This window comes from Mus pahari, chromosome 3 (assembly GCF_900095145.1).
Source record: "Mus pahari chromosome 3, PAHARI_EIJ_v1.1, whole genome shotgun sequence".
NCBI classification, from domain to species: Eukaryota; Metazoa; Chordata; class Mammalia; order Rodentia; family Muridae; genus Mus; species Mus pahari.
Window position 1 is genome coordinate 88,872,848 of NC_034592.1, and position 17,846 is coordinate 88,890,693.

The 17,846-nt window shown below is 38.8% G+C and overlaps 1 protein-coding gene across 4 annotated transcripts in view; it reads right to left on the reverse strand.

The window, feature by feature from the left end:
* Qser1 (glutamine and serine rich 1) overlaps window positions 1–17,846 on the reverse strand; it is a 59,973-nt gene that overhangs the window by 15,754 nt on the left and 26,373 nt on the right. For all 4 annotated transcript variants that reach the window (XM_029536179.1, XM_029536178.1, XM_021193060.2 and 1 more), the window contains exons 3-7: window positions 13,473–17,141; window positions 6,222–6,547; window positions 4,284–4,400; window positions 3,522–3,655; window positions 2,317–2,549 (exon numbers count right to left, since the gene is read on the reverse strand). In XM_029536179.1, coding sequence (XP_029392039.1) covers window positions 2,317–2,549; window positions 3,522–3,655; window positions 4,284–4,400; window positions 6,222–6,547; window positions 13,473–17,141 — 4,479 coding nt within the window. The remainder of the gene's footprint in view (window positions 1–2,316; window positions 2,550–3,521; window positions 3,656–4,283; window positions 4,401–6,221; window positions 6,548–13,472; window positions 17,142–17,846) is intronic.

Here is a 17,846-nt window from a genome sequence, read left to right on the forward strand (position 1 = left end):
GATTTCTGAGTTCAAGGCCAGCCTGGTCTACAGAGTGAGTTCCAGGACAGCCAGGGCTACACAGAGAAACCCTGTCTCAAAAAACCAAAACCAAAGCCAACCAAACAAAAAAACCCAATACTACTACTACTACTACTACTACTACTACTACCAATAATAATATTTCTGGAAAGAGGCTGGAGAGATGGTGCAGCGGTTAAGAACACTAGCTGGAGCACTGGCTGCTCTTCCAGAGGACCTGGGTTCAATTCCCAGTACCCACATGGCAGCTCACAACTGTCTGTAACTCCTATTCCAGGGATCTGACTCCCTCACATATGCAGGAAAAACAATGATATGCATTAAAAAAAAAAAAAAAAAGTGTGGGAATAAATAGTTCTGACAGTACCAAAATAATGCAATTAATAATAGTGAACAACACACACTTAAAATAGCAGATATTAAGTAAAACTTTTTAAATATCAAAAAGGAAACATTAATGTTGACAAGATCTTCCTCACTAAGCCATGATGCATTAATGTAACAGAGCATGAGCAGTTCAAGACAACTGTTGGGGCCAGGCTTGGGTCTCAGCATCCACAGGGTCATTTACCATATGTAAGTCAGTTCCAGAAGATCTTATGTGCCTTCTGACCCCTGAAGGTGCCAGGCACACACATGGCATGCATACAGGCAAAATACTCATATACACAAATAGCTAAAAGTGTAATTGAAAGGTTTATGTATCAAGAAATATTGGTAACTATCTGAAAAGACAGTTAAAATTGTCTTCCCATCATGTTCTCTTCATATTCTTTAACCAAACTAACACACAGTAACTAATGGAATGTAGACAAATATAAAAATAGAACCAATTGTGTTAATAATAATCACTTACAAATAGTTTAAACATTTTAATTTAATTGCTACTTTGTAAATCTAAATAGATTGAGCCTATTTAGAATCCTCAAAGCTCTTCAAGACTATAAGAATATTCTGAAGGAAAAAAAAAAAAAAAGAAAGAATATTCTGAAAGAGCTTAAAAAATGACCACCATATAGGCCAGGTGTGGTGCCAGATGCCTGTAATTCCAAGCACTTGTGAGGCAGAAAGCCAAGTGGGTCTCTGAGTTCAAGGCCAGCCTGGTCTACAGTCGAGTTCCACACAGAGAAAGTTTCAAAAAAACAAATGAATGAATACATAACTAAATGCATACATACATGCAAACACCGTAAGTCTGAAGACAGTTTAGTGGGTAAAGATACATCTTGTGTCAAGCCTGATGACTGAACTGATTCCCCCAATAGTCTCCTCTGACCTCCACGTATGCCATGCCACATGTACACTTACATATGCATGCACACATGCAAGCATACACACAAACCCTACATGTGAAAATAAAATAAATCACCAGCATTTAAACCCATATTATAGGTAACTGTTTCAAAGGTCTGAACACAATGCTTAACTAGTGACACCTAGTGGTCTGCCATGTTACTTATGCAAGGAAAATTTTCCTTTTTACCTGAGGGTATAATTACAAGATGCAGAGGCAGGAGGATCTCTTAGTTCCAGGACAGCCTGGTTTACATCTTAAGCTCCATGACAGCCAGGACTCCTTAGGGAGACTGTCACCAAGCAAAACAGAACACTTTCCATTCTCCTCTCCCATTCCTGTTTCCACTACTTAGGTTCCGATACCATTTTTGCCTGAAACTGGTCTAACAATTAAATTTAAAAATTCGTAAAAAAAAAAAAAATAAAAAAATAAAAATAAAAAAAAGAAAAAAATAAAAAAAAGAAAAGAAAAGAAAAAAAAAATTCGTCATGTTGCTTTTACTTGAGTTCCTCCAAAAACTCTCCTTTGTTTATAAAGACCCCAGGTTTTCAGCTTTAGCTTGGCTTCAACAGCCTTCCATGTTCCCTTCATCCTCCTTTGTCTTTACTGTTATGTTTTTGAAAAATGAAAGTCAGTAAAATTTCCTCAAGAGTCAAATGGTGAATAGTTTAGCATTTTTTCTGGTCACATGGTCTCTATACCACAACTCAAAACTGCAACTATGTGAAATCATGTAATTCCAAACAGTATCTATGGGGCTGTATTCCAATAAATTATACACAAAAGTTGTCTGTAAGTAAGTCTGCCAATCTCTGTCCTCACATGTGGAGGCTAAATGTGTTCTGTTGGGTGTGGTTTGTACAAAGCATAATGAACTTTGTACAGCAGCATCACTCTGGTACTAAGCAAAGCCGATCTGAATTGCCACCATCACCATCCCCCTTCATTCCTGCACACCACCTATAAGTATCAAAATACTAATTTCTTGGGGAACTCACCCTCATCCTCACTACCGCTAGAACGGACCTCAGGAGACGATTCAGATTGTGATGATGAAAATTCTTCCTTCCATTTCTTCCTTTTCTTTGGTGGCGGCTCAGCCTTTATTTTGAGCTGTTTAGCTTTGGGTTTTGTAGAAGGGGCTTTTGTAGAAGGGGCTTTTGTAGTTGTAGTTTTTGATACTGGTGGGTCAGAAGTTTTACTAATACTACTTGACTTAGATGGAATATTTCTGCAATGTTAAAACAAATTTTATTAAAATCATTAAATCTTTTAAGATTAAAAAAATGATTTTATGATTAACAAGGAAAGATTAACTTGCTCAGACCAACACTTCCAAAATAAAGTCCATGTGCTATATACAACTCAAATGACTCCCACAACACTTTTGTGAAAGACTGGTACTCTATGTTCAATTATTAAGGGGCTATTACCTCAATCTTTATCTCTACCAAACTCCTTATAGATTAATTTCCCAGAGAATATGAGATATGGAAAGACAAATCTAGCTCTGATGTTGTGGTGGCCACTAAGTTCTGATGTACAAATGCAAATGCATCAGACTGAAACCTCTTAAGATTTGTCCAATGGTAAATCTAAAAATTTGTGTGGTTAAATTCCATCATGATAACTGGATCAGCGGTTTGAAAATAGGTGGTGATCTTAATTAAACTAGACCCACTGATGACAGCAGACTGAGTATCTAGCTAGGGTCATACCCACATTCTAATACCTATCACCGAGTTAGTCATACTAGTTACCCTCTAGATTCATGCTGCAGACAACCCAGGCACATAGATCTGTTGATCTAGGATAGGAATTCACTGTGTGCTGACCTGATAATATACATGTCTGTGTGTCCCCTAACCCCCAATTATCTTGCTGTAACTTTGACATTCATTTCTTTCACCCTATTGATGGCAAAGAGGACTTCTGAGAAGTTCTGTCACAAAGAGCTAGAGTCAATAAATTTTGCACCATCTGTTTTTTTTTCCATTTTACTAAAGTGACACCAAAAAGACCCAAGCAATGAAGGTACCTATTCTACCAAAGAGCCACTAGCTTTACAATGTCCACCTCATTCTCTGAAAAGGATTCACCTACTACAAAAGGTATTGCAGTATTCAGTCCTAACTGACAAGATAGACCCTTTAAACAATAATAATACCCAAATAAGCCAATAAATACATAAGAAAACAAATACCTGATAGTTTGTGAAGGCTTATTTCTTGGCTTTTTGGAACACACTCTGACATATTCCTTTTTGTTTGCATTTTCAATGAACTTCACATATATCCTTTTGTATTTAGTTTTTGCATCTCCAAAATACCCAAGGTACTAAAGAAAAAAAGTATTTTAATTATACAATTATATAGTCTACACATAAATATTATGCTGTTAAGTTCAGCCACCCATCCTTTGTAGTTTCCAAAATATATCTATAACCAGACCAGTTTTATCCTGATTTTAAGAATGGGCAGGGAGAGAGAGAGAGAGAGAGAGAGAGAGAGAGAGAGAGAGAGAGAGAGAGAGAAAGAGAGAGAGCGAGCGCATGCCCAAGGGAGCCAGCACACATGAGTATGAGTGAATGCTGGTACCTGAGGAGGAATTGGAGTTACAGGAAGTTGTGAGCTTCCTACCATGAACTCAGGTCCAGGTCAAGAGTTGTATGCGCTATTAACTTCAGAGCTATCTTCTCAGCTGTTACTTCACTGTGCACATGTGTCTGTGTGAATATGTGCATGTGTGCAGGTGTCCTCAGTAATTAGAAGAGAGCATAGGATCCCTAGAGCTGGAGTTATCATTCTACCTGCCATGTAGGTCTTAGGAATGGATTCCAGGTTCTCTGCAGGAGCAGCCAGTGCTGTTATCAATCAGAAAAGTTGATGCATCTGACATCTGACCCCACCTCTGTTCATCCAAGGGTAAGCTTAGAAAAGCGGATAGAATCAAGCATTTCACTTACACTATTTGTAGCTGCAAATTCTCTTTGCCCATCTCGAATTTCAGGAACAAATTTCTGTAACAAAGCTTTCTGTACTTTCCAAATAGCTGGGGGCTCTTTTCCCGTATTTAAAGCCTCCTATAATAAGTAGAATTAATTACATTTAGGAAAATATGATCATGCTTATATTTATATACTGTTACTGTGAATGGGAATCTTTAAGGCCTACTTTAACTTTTCATTCTCATTCTCTCTCTTTCTCTCTCTCTCTCTCTCTCTCTCTCTCTTTGAGGGAGTGGAGGAAGGGTCTCCATGTTGCCCTGGCAGTCTTAGAATCTGCATGTAGGTCAGGCTGACTTTACTCCTACAGAGGTCACCAGACTCTGCCGGCTGAGGGATGGTATTAAGGGTATGTACAACTACCTCCAGCATAAGTTTTCATTTCTTATCTATGTCTGAGTTTCTACAGTACCTCACCCCCCAACCTAGAGGGTTGTTGATATATGGATAAACTTGACCCCTAAAAATGATTCAATTCAGTCTCCGCTTCAGTTTTCCCCCCTAAAAAGTTACATGACATAAAACCCATTGCCCTTTTACTGAATCAAGATGACTGAAAGAAACTGCTAGTGGTATTATCTTCCCATTTGTGCCGTTTTGTTATCTATCTATCTATCTATCTATCTATCTATCTATCTATCTATCTATCTATCTATCTATTGGTTTTTCAAGACAGGGTTTTTCTGTATAGCCCTGGCTGTCCTGGAACTCACTTTGTAGACCAGGCTGGCCTCAAACTCAGAAATTCGCCTGTCGTTGCCTCCCAAGTGCTGGGATTAAAGGTGTGTACCACCACGCCAGGCTTTTTATTTTTATTTTTTATTTTTTAAAAGATTTATTTATTTAGACACACCAGAGGAGGTTGTGAATCACCATGTGGTTGCTGGGAATTGAACTCATGACCATTGGAAGACTAGTCAGTGCTCTTAACTGCTGAGCCATCTCTCCAGCCCTTGTGCAGTTTTATAACATCTAAAATATGCTGCAGTGGAACTGGAGTTAACTGTCAATGGCAGGATCATAGACAGCATGAATGTGGCAGCTTTCCTCGTTCTAATTCCTTTGCTTTCCATCTCAACTTAAAAACAATGCCAGACAAACCAAACAAACAAAAATCCAAAAATATATTAAGTATGGCTAGGTAGTTAGGCTAGCTGGTTAATGCTGGCTCAACTTATTATCCCAACACTTGGAAGGGTTGAGTCAAGAGAACTGCCAGCAGTTTAAGGCCATCCTGGAATTAAAAACAAAACAAAACAAACAAACGAAAACCACATCAGGCATTCTACTCATGGTGCTATAACTAAAGCTCTAAAATTAAATCCAAATTCATGTTTATGTTAGTTCTGTTATTTTCTTAAATTATACAAACATTTTCTAATAGCCCTAATGTATTCAGTTGAAAGTCTTAAAAAAAATTAACAACAGCACTATAATCTGGACTAAGATGTAGTTTAATTGGTAAGGTGATTGCTTAGCACATTCAAGGGCCTTGATTCAGTCCTAAAGACTGCATAAAACTGTGTAAGCTGGTACATGCATAAAATCTCAGAATTTCAATGGGAGAGAGAGAGTAGAGGATCAGAAGTTCAAGGTCATCCTCAGCTTTATGGCATGTTCATATGGGGCCAGCCTGAACTACATGAAACCCCCATTTCAACACACATCTGCTGGGTGTGATAGCCTTTGCCACAGTGCCAACCTGGGCTACAGAGTTAACAGGCTAAATAAATTAATTAAATTATAAATATGACATTCAGTCCAACATTACCAAACACAGTAACAGGATACTCATAAACTTTTAAATGTTGGGTAATGCAGGTGTGCCAGTGAAATCATCATGAAAACACAAGCACTCCAGCTGTACTAGGCCCTTCACACCTGGGAACATTCACTCACCTTAAAGGTCTCTATGTCTTCTATCTTTACGACAAATTCATCACGTTCCCTGTATTGACCTTCACCTCCACTTTCAATATTTTCCTCATCTGTAAAACCTTCTATTGCAACTGTGTCCTGTCCTTTTGCCAACTGGTCTGAAGGAAGACTATCAAGTTCGATGGCTGTGGGGGATTCTGTGGAGTTGGCATTTTCCACGGTGTTGACAGTTAATGAAGTCAAATGAAGGTCTTGTTTAACTGTTCCAACAGCAGTGGAGGGAGTGGGAGCAACACCAGCAGTCTCAGCAGATGCACCAGGAGTTGCCACAGGCACAGCTTCTAAAACTAAGCCACACAAACAGAACCGGTGACAAATATTTAAACAGTTATGTTATGAGTAATGTCTGAAACATTAGCATAAGTTATTTTTGCAATCAGTTGCTTGGAAACAATACTATGGGAAGAAATTAAGGAATAGCTGTTAATTCAAGAATCAGAGGTGCAAACTGAATATGGGTAAGAAGACTGCAGTGCAAACTTACAGCTGTGACCTAGCTAACCTTACCTCAAACTACATTACATACATTAAAGATAATTTCAAAAGACAGACACACACACAAATGATAGCAAATAAGGAAGGGTCAGATAACCAACACTTTGAGAACTCCCAGAAGGGAGGATAATTGGATATGAAAAAGAAAAGCAACAGGCTGGCGAGCTGGCCCAGTAATTGAGAGACCACTGAATACTTTTCTAGAAGACCCTGGAAAGATCTCCAGAACCTCCTAGGCACCTCACAGCTGTCTCAGTCACAGGAGACCTGATGCCTTTCTCTTGATTCCATGGGCACTGGGTGTGCACACGGTACAGACTAACATGTGGTCACCCACTCCATATACACAACAAACCCCAAATACTTTAAAACAGCTCCAGAAACTACAGAAATAAAGTAATACTATGAATGAGATGAAATGAACTCCTACAAAGACACAAACTACTAAGAACAAGACAAACAAAAAATATGAATAAACTAGTCAAATAAGAAAGTGAAAATTAAAAAAATCATCCTATAAAGAAAAAGCACAAGCCCCAGAGACTGGACTGCTAAATTCTACCAACAGTGAAAGAACTAATACTTAATGTCTTAGTCAGGGTTTCTATTCCTGCACAAACATCATGACCAAGAAGCAAGTTGGAGAGTAAAGGTTTTATTCAGCGTACATTTCCACATTGCTGTTCATCACCAAAGGAAGTCAGGACTGGAGCTCAAGCAGGAGCTGATGCAGAGGCCATGAAGGGATGTTACTTACTGCCTTGCTCAGCTTGTTTTCTTATAGAACCCAGGGCTACCAGTCCAGGGATGGCTCCACCCACAATGGGCCCTCCCCTCTTGATCACTAATTGAGAAAAAGCCTTACAACTGGATCTCATGGAGGCATTTCCTCACCTGAAGCTCCTTTCTCTGTGATAACTCCGGCCTATGTCAGGTTGACACACAAAACCAGCCAGTACACTTAATAAACTCCAGACTCACTTTATGAGGACAGAGTATCACCAGCCTTGAACTCAAGAGATCCACTTTCCTCTGCCTCTAGAGTACTGGCATTAAAAGCATGAATTACCTTGCCCAACAATACAGTGTTATTTTAATAATAAAACTAGATGTCATAATTATAGTAATAATAGTAATAATGAGAAGGTCAATATCCCTAATGATATAAACACAAAAATCTTCAGCAAAACGCAATGTAAAGAGTTATACAACCAGCACTCGGGAGGCAGAGGCAAGTGGTAGTTGTAGCTCAGTGTAGAGATAGAGTCTGTCCCATCAGGCACAAGACATGTCAAACCATACCATAAAAATAAATAAAAAAGAACAAATACATAAATAAAAACATGTTATTACGACCAAGTATTATCTATCTTAGGAATATAATTCACACAATAAACTATATTAGTGGTAAAATGGGAGAAAATCACCAGGACCATAAACAGGCACAGAAAAAGTATTTTGCAAAATTTAGTACTTTTTCATTCTAAAAATGTAAGTTCCTGGGTGCTGGAGAGATGGCTCAGTGGTTAATACTGCTTGCTCATTCAGAGATCCTGAGTTCAATTCCCAGCAACCGCAAGGTGTCTCACAACCATCTGTAATAGGATCCAATGCATAAAATACACAGGTGTAAAAAGCAAAGTAACTGACTTAGTGGGGATTTCAACAGGTCATGTGGTATACCTTTAATTTCTTATGTATTGGCTTTCTAGACAGTAGCATTTATACTTCCTTATCCACATTCTAGCCACTTTCCATTGCTTTCAATGCTCCTGTCTGTCCCAAGTCAATGTCCATTCGGTTTTACTTTCTGTTAGGTAGAGAGAATGACTAGGAAAGTCAGTACTTCCTTTGTAGCCTTCCTTGTTAAACTCAGCTTATGAAATTACTAGTGTTCAGAAATCATGGATAGCTTACATGTCTGCACTTTCAAATTCATGTAAAACTTACTATTTTGCTTTGTATATTTAAATATTCCCATATATGATTTATTCTATGTAAGAAAAAAGTTCTAAAAGAAAAAGAAATGAAAAATATATTTTAAAATGCTAATACTAACACAACACCTTCAGTCTTAGCCCCTGGAAGGCCCCTGAGGGCTCTAGCAGACCCAGCATGGCAAACAGATCCCAGACCTTTCCTTCCCCTCTTTCCAAGAATGGTTACATTACACAGTCTAAAAAGCTACCTACCAAGGTTTATTCCCTTATTTTGCAACTTTCTCCTCCTGAGGCTGACCAGCAAGTTTCAGCTATCAAAGTACTGAAGTCTAACAATAGGTGGGCCCCCTTTCGGCCCACCTATTTAACATGTCCAGTTAAAATTAAGCATTTCATCCTAGTATGGGGTTTCCTTGTTCCCTTATAAACTCCCATATGCCCATGTCTGTTTCCTCTCTGTCCAGCAGCCCTTTTGGTCCCTCTGGGGTAAATATCCTCCCCCTCACCCCATCTTTCCCTTTCTCTTCTCCCTCATCCTCTATTTCCTTTCTTTTGTCTCTAATTCCCTGCCCTTTGTCCCCCTGGGGCAAATAAATCTCCTTTGTCCTGATAACTTGGTGTTGGTGTGTCCTGTGTGATTCTGATCCTTTTAAGATCCCTGTGAGTTTGAGACCAGCCAGGGATCCATAGTAAGACCTTGCCTCAAAATAATAAATAGCTAAAATGTTAGAAAAAAATGTAAGTATAATCTCAAAAGAAAAAAAATATGCACTCAACCACACAAGTTCAAAATATATCAAGTAAACTCTGAGGATACAGGTTAGTGGCAGAGCACATACTCGCCGCACACGTGCCAAGCCTGAGTTCTATCTTCAATACTGAAAAAATAAGTGTGCAAATAAATGACAAAGAAAAAGATAATATAACCCAACCTTAAAAAATCACCAACATGGGCTGGTGAGAGGGCTCAGCGGCTAAGAGCACTGATTGCTCTTCTGAAGGTCCTGAGTTCAATTCCCAGCAACCACATGGTGGCTTACAACCAACCATCTGTACAGCTACAGTATACTCATATATATAAAATAAATAAGTCTTTAAAAAAAAAAAAATAACACACGTGCCGGGCAGTTTAATCCCAGCACTCGGGAGGCAGATCTCTGAATTTGAGGACAGCCAGGACTACATGGAAAAATCCCTGTCACAAAAAAACCAAAAAATAAAATAAGATAAATAAACCAAACATTCTGATATACCCGTTTCATCTATCTGCTTTTGTAATTCCTGAAATATGTACATTTCTTACTTCTGTTTATTGTATGTGGGAAGTCTGTCTGTCTCTCTCTGTATGTGTATGCATGCTACAGGGCTTATTGAGAGGAGTCCGTTCTTTCATTCTACCTTTATATATGTTCTAGGATTGAACTCAAATCGTCAGGCTTTTTGAAAACCACCTTATCTGCCTTACTGAGAAATTCTAGGGGGAATGTTTTGCTACTCCAAGAATACATGTTTACTTTCTTTCTTTTGAAATTATTTATTATGTTTCCAAGATTTTGGTAGGTGGGTGAGTCACTGTATAGCTATGGCTGTTCTAAAACTTACTATGTAAAACAGACTAGCCTCGAACTCACAGAGATCTGCCTAACTCTGCCTCCTAAACTCTGGGATTAAAGGTGTGCACCACTACACCTACTGCTTTAGAAAAAATGTAAAAGACTTGAGTAATAATAGAAAGTAGGATTTGCTTGTACTTTATAATCATGGAATATTTACCAAGTCACTTAGAAAATTCAGAAAATTCTCAAGGGTCTGGTGGTGTACCTTTGATTCCAGCACTTGGGAGACAGAGACAGGTGGATCTATGTGAGTTCCAGGCCAATCTATTCTACATATGAGTTCCAGACAGCTAGGGCTACATAGTGAGACCTTGTCTCAAAAAAGGTTTTTTGTTTTTTTTTCCCCATAACACCTTAATTAGACATTTGAACTTAAACTAGATAAAATATCAAGGTACCATTTAATAGAAAAATGTTTGACCGTTACCCATAGCTCTTTGGTTAAAAAAGAAGTCAATGAAGCTGGAGAGAAAAAGGTACTGGGCATAAACAGACATACACACAAGCAAAACACCATAAACACAGAAGTTAAAAATAAAGTAAAAATCTAAAGTACAAAACATTTAAAAACAGATTGTTATAAACGCAATTAATGAGATATGGCCAGACTATGGTGCAAAGAAATGTAAAAGAGAAGTATCATTCAGAAAATACAATAATAATTAAGTACTAAAGACAAGAAACAAGAAGAATACCAAAGGAAGACAAGGGAAAGAATTAAGATGTTGAAATTAAGAAAACACAGGATAAAAATCCAGTTTGTTACAGTTACCATTACAATTCCAATGATCTAGCTGAGGCAGACTGGCAGAGTGCTTGGTCAGCTTGTACAAAACCCTTGGGTTTCATTCTCAACAGTGCTGGGGGAGTGTGGGTGCCTATAATTCCTGCACTGAGGAAACAGGCAGTTCAGGTCACCTTTAGATACATGGCAAATTTAAAAAGATCAGCTTAGAATACAAGAGGCCACACCTAAATACCAAACAACCAAAACAAAAATTCCAAAACATTTAATAATATTCTGCAAAGAAATAAAAATGAAAAACCCCTAAAATCTATGCAGAGCATGAAGATTCCCAACAGCAAAAAAATCTGAGCTCAAATAGCAACACTAGAAATAACCCAATCTTGACCTCAGATCAAACTAACAAAAACATAGCACTGGTACAAAATTAAGACTCAGGAATAAGCAAACACCTGGAGTGACCTGATTTTCAACAAATTCCCTGGAGAAAGGACAGCCTCTTCAAGAAATGGCGCTGGGAAAATTGAATGTCCACATTTGGAAGAATAACTGGATAACTATTTTTTGTGCTTTCAAAAATGAATTCATGGCAGATCAAAGAGCTTAGTTGAAACATGAAACTTTGAAATTATTACAAGAAATAAAGCATAAAGAAAATATCAAAGGCAGGTGAGATGGTTTAGCAAAATCACTTGGCAAGCCTGGGAACCTGAGATCAATGACTGTGGGAGAACCAACTCCCACAAGTTGTCCTCTGAAGCAAGATGACATGCGTGTCCTCCCTCCAAACATGCACATACAAAATAAATGTAATTCAACAAACAAACCAGAAAGAAAGACAGACAGAAAAAAAAGAGGACAGCACACTTCACCACCCAGAAACAGGTTAGGGTTCAGATGAGAAGAAATGACAAGCAGGCCTGCACAGAACTGAAACAACTCAAGAGTAGAGTCAACCTAACGAATGAGAGAGGGCGTTTCCTCAGTTCCTTAACTTCCAGCAGTTAAGAGCAGGGCTGCTTTTCCAGAGGATCTATTTCCATCATCCATGTGGTGATTGACAAGTATTTGTAACTCCAGTTCCCACAGATCCAATGCCACCTTCTAAATGAGCATCAGGCATACACAAGATAGGGTACACATATAAACATTTAGACAAAACATTCATGCATATAAGATAAAAGTAAATTTTAAAAAAGAATGGGGCCGGGCGTGGTGGCGCCCGCCTTTAATCCCAGCACTCGGGAGGCAGAGGCAGGTGGATTTCTGAGTTCGAGGCCAGCCTGGTCTACAACGTGAGTTCCAGGACAGCCAGGGCTTACACAGAGAAACTCTGTCTCGGAAAAAACAAAAAACAAAAACAAACAAACAAACAAAAACCATTTATGTTAACTATCTAGTATACCAGTTATTTCATATCATCTTAATGAAGACAGCCTCAAGTCCAGACATGGAAAAGTATATCACAAAATTCTTAAAGTCTTAAAATTCCTGTTTATGCAAGAGCTCAGCAGGAATACATGCTTTAAAATCAGATAAACTAATTCAGATGCAGGTCTGTCACTAGTCCTATGGACTTCGGTGGTTCACTTCCTGTCAGCTTTATCACCTGGGTGCCTCCCCCCAAATGATGTGCATGTGTGTAACTGAAAGACTGCAGGTGCCCAAAGAAACCAGAGACATCAGTTGTCCCATGGATCTGAAGTTACAGGTGTCAGGGGAATCAAACTCAGGCCTTCTGGGAAAGCAGTTATGTGCTCTCAACTGAAGAACCATCTCTCCAACCCAATCTTGTATGAACATCTCCTGACTCTTATTCCGGGCAAAACAAAGTCATAGCTATATAAATTGTTGCAATTTTTTTTTTCCCTTAACCTGTTCCGTAAAATAGTAAACTGTGCACTGGTGGCTCATACCCTTAATCTTGGTACTTAATTCAAAGTCAGATGGTCTACATAGTAAGACCCTATCTCAAAAATAAATAAATAAAAATAAAGTATACTTAACCTGTCAACTGTTAATTGAAGGAAATACAGTTAGGAGCCAGCACAGAACTAAGGTCTCTCTTAGCCAGATGCACATGCATTTTGTATACAACCACTTCAAAAATATTAAAATGCTAATCTTTGGGTAAAACTAGGATATTAAGAAAATAAGAGGACCTATAATACAAATCTTCCTATTCCAAAACTGCCGTAAGATGTCTACGCTTTGAGAAATGCAGATAGCAGACTATGTAAGATGATTCTTTGAGGCGTAACCAAAATCCTACATGCAAGGAAATGTCAAAAAGCAAACCCCCAAGATATGTTCTTGTCCTTAAGATGTATTTGCAGAACTGCATGTTTTAAAACTTAAGTCATAGCTAGAAAACTAATGGTAGGATGTGATAACTGTAAACTGTTTAAAACTTTACCTGTTTTCTTTGTTTTATCGAAAGTAGCATCCAACACAGTTAAGGGAGCGGAGGTGTTCTTGTAGATATCATGGCCACATGTGCCAGGATCTTCCTCATCAGAAGAAAATGAAGATAATTGTTCTGAATTTTTAAGCTCACTGTCAACTTTTTCTGATAGACTGACCCCTGTCTCAGATGGTGCTTGTGCTGCAGGTGATGTCTTTGCAAATGGTGGGGGACAGAAGGTACGGGTGGCTTGGGTTCCTGATCGTCTGGTTCTGTTAGGTACTCGAACAGCAAGGGTGGAAAACTGCTGCTTGGGCCCACACTTCAGGAAGTCTAAAAAAGAAGCAATAAATCCTGTTTTGACCTCCGGCTGCTTTTCTTCCACTTCCTTGATTTTCTGCCTCATCTTTTCTTGATGCTGAAAACCTTCATCGCAGCTTTCCAAGGAAGGGGAAGTGTATGGTAAATACACATCTGTCCCTCTGGGGTTCTGTCGCTTGCATTGAGCAGACTTTTTCAGTTGTTTTTGATTATCTTCTTCCTCTTTTCCTAGTTCTTTTCCTTTAGCTTTTTCCTTTGGAAGGTTAAAATATGTTGCATCTTGTTTTTCATCTTCAGTCTTGCCACTGGTTGCATCCCCTGGCTGGGGCATGGCCAGCAGTGCAAGTGTACTCCTTCTAGGGTTCACCAACACACCACTGTCATCACCTACTAGGGTAAAGTCACGCTCTGATACTATACTGTCTCCACTTACGCTCCGACTATTAGAGACAAACTCTTGATTTCTGTTATCACTCAATGCACTGTCAACAGCAATTTCCCTGTCTTCTTTAGATTCATGGTTTATAGTCAACTGTTTCTTGAATGGGTCAGCACTTTGTTCCTGAATTTCCTGATCCAGTCCAACCATGGCAGAAGGTACTTTAGTTGGTATATTTTGACTAGGTGTTTCCATATGCGGTTGATCAAGGACTGTTTCTGACTGAAGGGTGGGTACTGATGAAAGATTTACACTAACCTGATTTCCATTTAAGGAAATATCATTAATACTCTGTGGCTTTCCTACTGTAGCTGTTATGGAGTTAAAATCTGAATTCACATGCCTGACATCTAATGACTGATGATAATGAGACTTAGAATCACTACTTTCAATATCTTGCATGGTTTCATTTGAAGCCGACTTGGAAAAGTCAGAAGGTGTAACCCCACAAGCTGCTGCTGTAGCTGCTAAGATGTCATCTACATTTGATAAAATATTTCTTTCATCACTGAGAAGCATTGCCTCTGGGAAGCATATTGATCCAAGAGAAACAAACTGATTCTTTGAGTCATGTGGATTGGCTTCACTGAAGGGGCCCTTTGCTGTTAGCTGTTGCAATGGTTTTGAAGGTTCAGGGAGGTCTAGTTTCATAATATCAGAATTCTGAGGATGGAGCTGCTGTTGAGGATGCTCACCGTTGCTCTGGATGATATGACCATCCATCTGTAGGAAAGGATGGACTATCTGTTGCGGACTCTGAACACGCTGTACTTGCAAGGATGCCTTTGCTTGTCCCAGGCTGGCCTGTAGAATTCCAGCCTGTTGAAGAATCTGTAAGTCACAGGCAGAGTCTAAAAGGACTGATGTATTAGGAAGAGCCTGATGACTATGCCCTAAAGCATGATTTGGAATCTGTATCTGAGATGAGGCATTCATTATTTGATCATGCTGTTGCTGAACCTTCGCTTCATGCATCTTGTGCATGAGAGAATGCTGCTGGTTGAGGTCTTTAGTATTCAACCTTATCTGTGAAGTTTGCATTAAATTAGTTGCCTTCTTAAGATCAGGGGCTACTGCATTATTGGACTGGCCACTTTGCTGGTTAAGTTGTGTCATTGAACCAACCATGTTTTCTTCTTGTTTTGAACCCTGGAGAGCAGCAACAACTTGATCTTCAAGGTGAGAGTTATTTCTGGTTACACTCTGAGAATACCTATCATCTGCCTTTGATGTCTTATAAACTGACTCTTGAGCATTCACTTCCCCATCGGGTAGCCTTTGGCTTGATGATTCAAGAGATGCTTGTGACTGCAATGCCTGTAATTTTTGCACTGGAAAATCATCTTGCTTTGACGATGTATACACACTTGAGTCAGCTTTTCTTTCAGCATAAGACTTTGGATCAGGGGAAGGTATGCTACTTTGTAATGTCTGACCACGAGTAGAGGATGCAAAAGATGACTGCACAACAGGCAAAAACTTTTGGGGCTGAGGAGGAGAAGATCCTTGGGTCTGAGCATTTGGGGATGAATGCATAGAAGTATAATTTGGTGTTGGGGTAGAACCTGGCAAGCTCTGACCCCGAGAGGCATTAGAATAAGAAAGAGAAGGGGCTGTTAATGTCAGAGACTGTCCTGATGCATAGCTTTCTGAAGGACTAACAACTGATAAAACTTGAGACTGAGATGAATAAATGACCTGTGTTTGGCTAACTGGTGATAAACCCTGAGAGTGACCAGAATAATTTTGAGACTCACTGACTGATGGCAGGTCTCTTGTTTGAGGATAATTCTCATTTGTAACTAAAGATAATACTTCTTGCTGATTGGATGAATAACTAAGTGTCTGATTTTCAGAGGTTACAGGCTGAGATGACCCAGAAAAAGTCAATGTTTTGTATAAGGATGGCAATTTCTCAACCCTGCTGGACCTATAAACCTGCGAATGAACAATAGATGGCACATTATGTGGCTGTACTAAACCATAATTTTGGGACTGACTAACTGATAAAAGGCTTGGTAGCTGTGCTGTAGAATAAATTTGTGCTTGACCTGATATTACAGAACTCTGGTTATGTAAAGGTTTAGAATAGTTTAGTGTTTGCACAGGAGGAATTATACTTTGAGGCTTCGGAATTGTAGTTGATGTTAGTGGTTGTTTTGTAGAACCGTTGTCAACTTTTGTAGCAGAAGGAAGATACCCTGATGATGGAATCACAGATGAGTAAGACTGAGCAAGCTCTGCTGAGACCTGAGGGGTCTTCTGCGGCAATACTCCATTGCTCACCTGAGTAGAATCTCGAACTGAACTACAGGATAAAGACGACTGCCTGGATGGTTCCTGGAAATTACCAATACTTGCACTTGATAGGTAACTATGTAAGGGATGCTGGGAACCAGTCAGTTGTGCCTGAATAGACTGGGTAACTGAAGGCCGCTGGTGGTGTTTAATAACGCTACATTCTCGAAGAAGAGCTCTTTCAATGGAAGCAGCAGAACTAGTAAAAAGAGCTGAATTATAGGCTTGAGGGGTTTGCTGAGCTCCCCCAAGTGTTGAAGGCAACAAACTAAATTGAGGTTGTAAAAGATGGGGTGCTGACTCTTGAGCTGAGCGATATGTTGAAGACTGAGGGGGTATGCTGTTACTTAATGCAGAACTGCCCAGGCGTTCAAATGCCAAAGCAGTTGGAACGGTTCCCTGGGAAGTCTTAATTTGTAGCAAAGGGTCATGAGGGCTTAAAATTCCATTTGATGTAGTGTTAAAAGATGAATCTTGAAGCACCAAAGGTGAGGTGGTCACAAAGTTTCTATTGCTAAAGGTAGATGAATGCTGATAAGCAGACAAAGTTGGTGGTGGAAGTGTCCCAGTGGCTGGCAAGGGTCCTGCAACAAACAGCTCAGTTGCTGCTGAGGAATGCATGCCTATGAAGAGAACACAGAGACATCGTTATATAATTATAGCACAGATATTTAAATAAATGTTGACATTGTTGTGACATACAGATCTCAGGACATTAAAATATCTAATTGGATATATGTACGAATGTTTAAAATTACAGTTAAAATTGTTGCTTTCTTAAAACAAAATCAAAGTTCTGAAAGATGCAGCAATTTATATTCATTATGCTTAAAATAAGTGAGTTTACATATATGGAATTGGATAAATGCAAATATGAAAATTAAGAAGCCAGTAAAAATGTACATAACTCTTTGGCAATTAATGTACTCTAACTTTCTAACACAAAATAAAATAAAATGTATAAAACATTAAAACACTAATATTGCCTATATCTCACATAATAATTGAAAAAATGAGAGATGTTAACTCTGTAAGGTTTTACATTTTCTTCTTGATTTTTATTTTTTGCCAAATTATATTCACTGAAGAAATGTCTTACACTTCAGGTACTGACTTCTCATGAACTGTCTAACAATAAAAGTCAAAAGTCAAATAATTGTTATAAAAAAAATTGAACCATTAATTCATAAGGTAATGTCAAGAAAAGGCTATACATTTCAGAACAGCATCCTTCTCTCTCTCTCTCTCTCTCTCTCTCTCTCTCTCTCTCTCTCTCTCTCTCTCTCTCGCACTTTCTCTCTTTCTTTCTTTCTTTCTTTCTTTCTTTC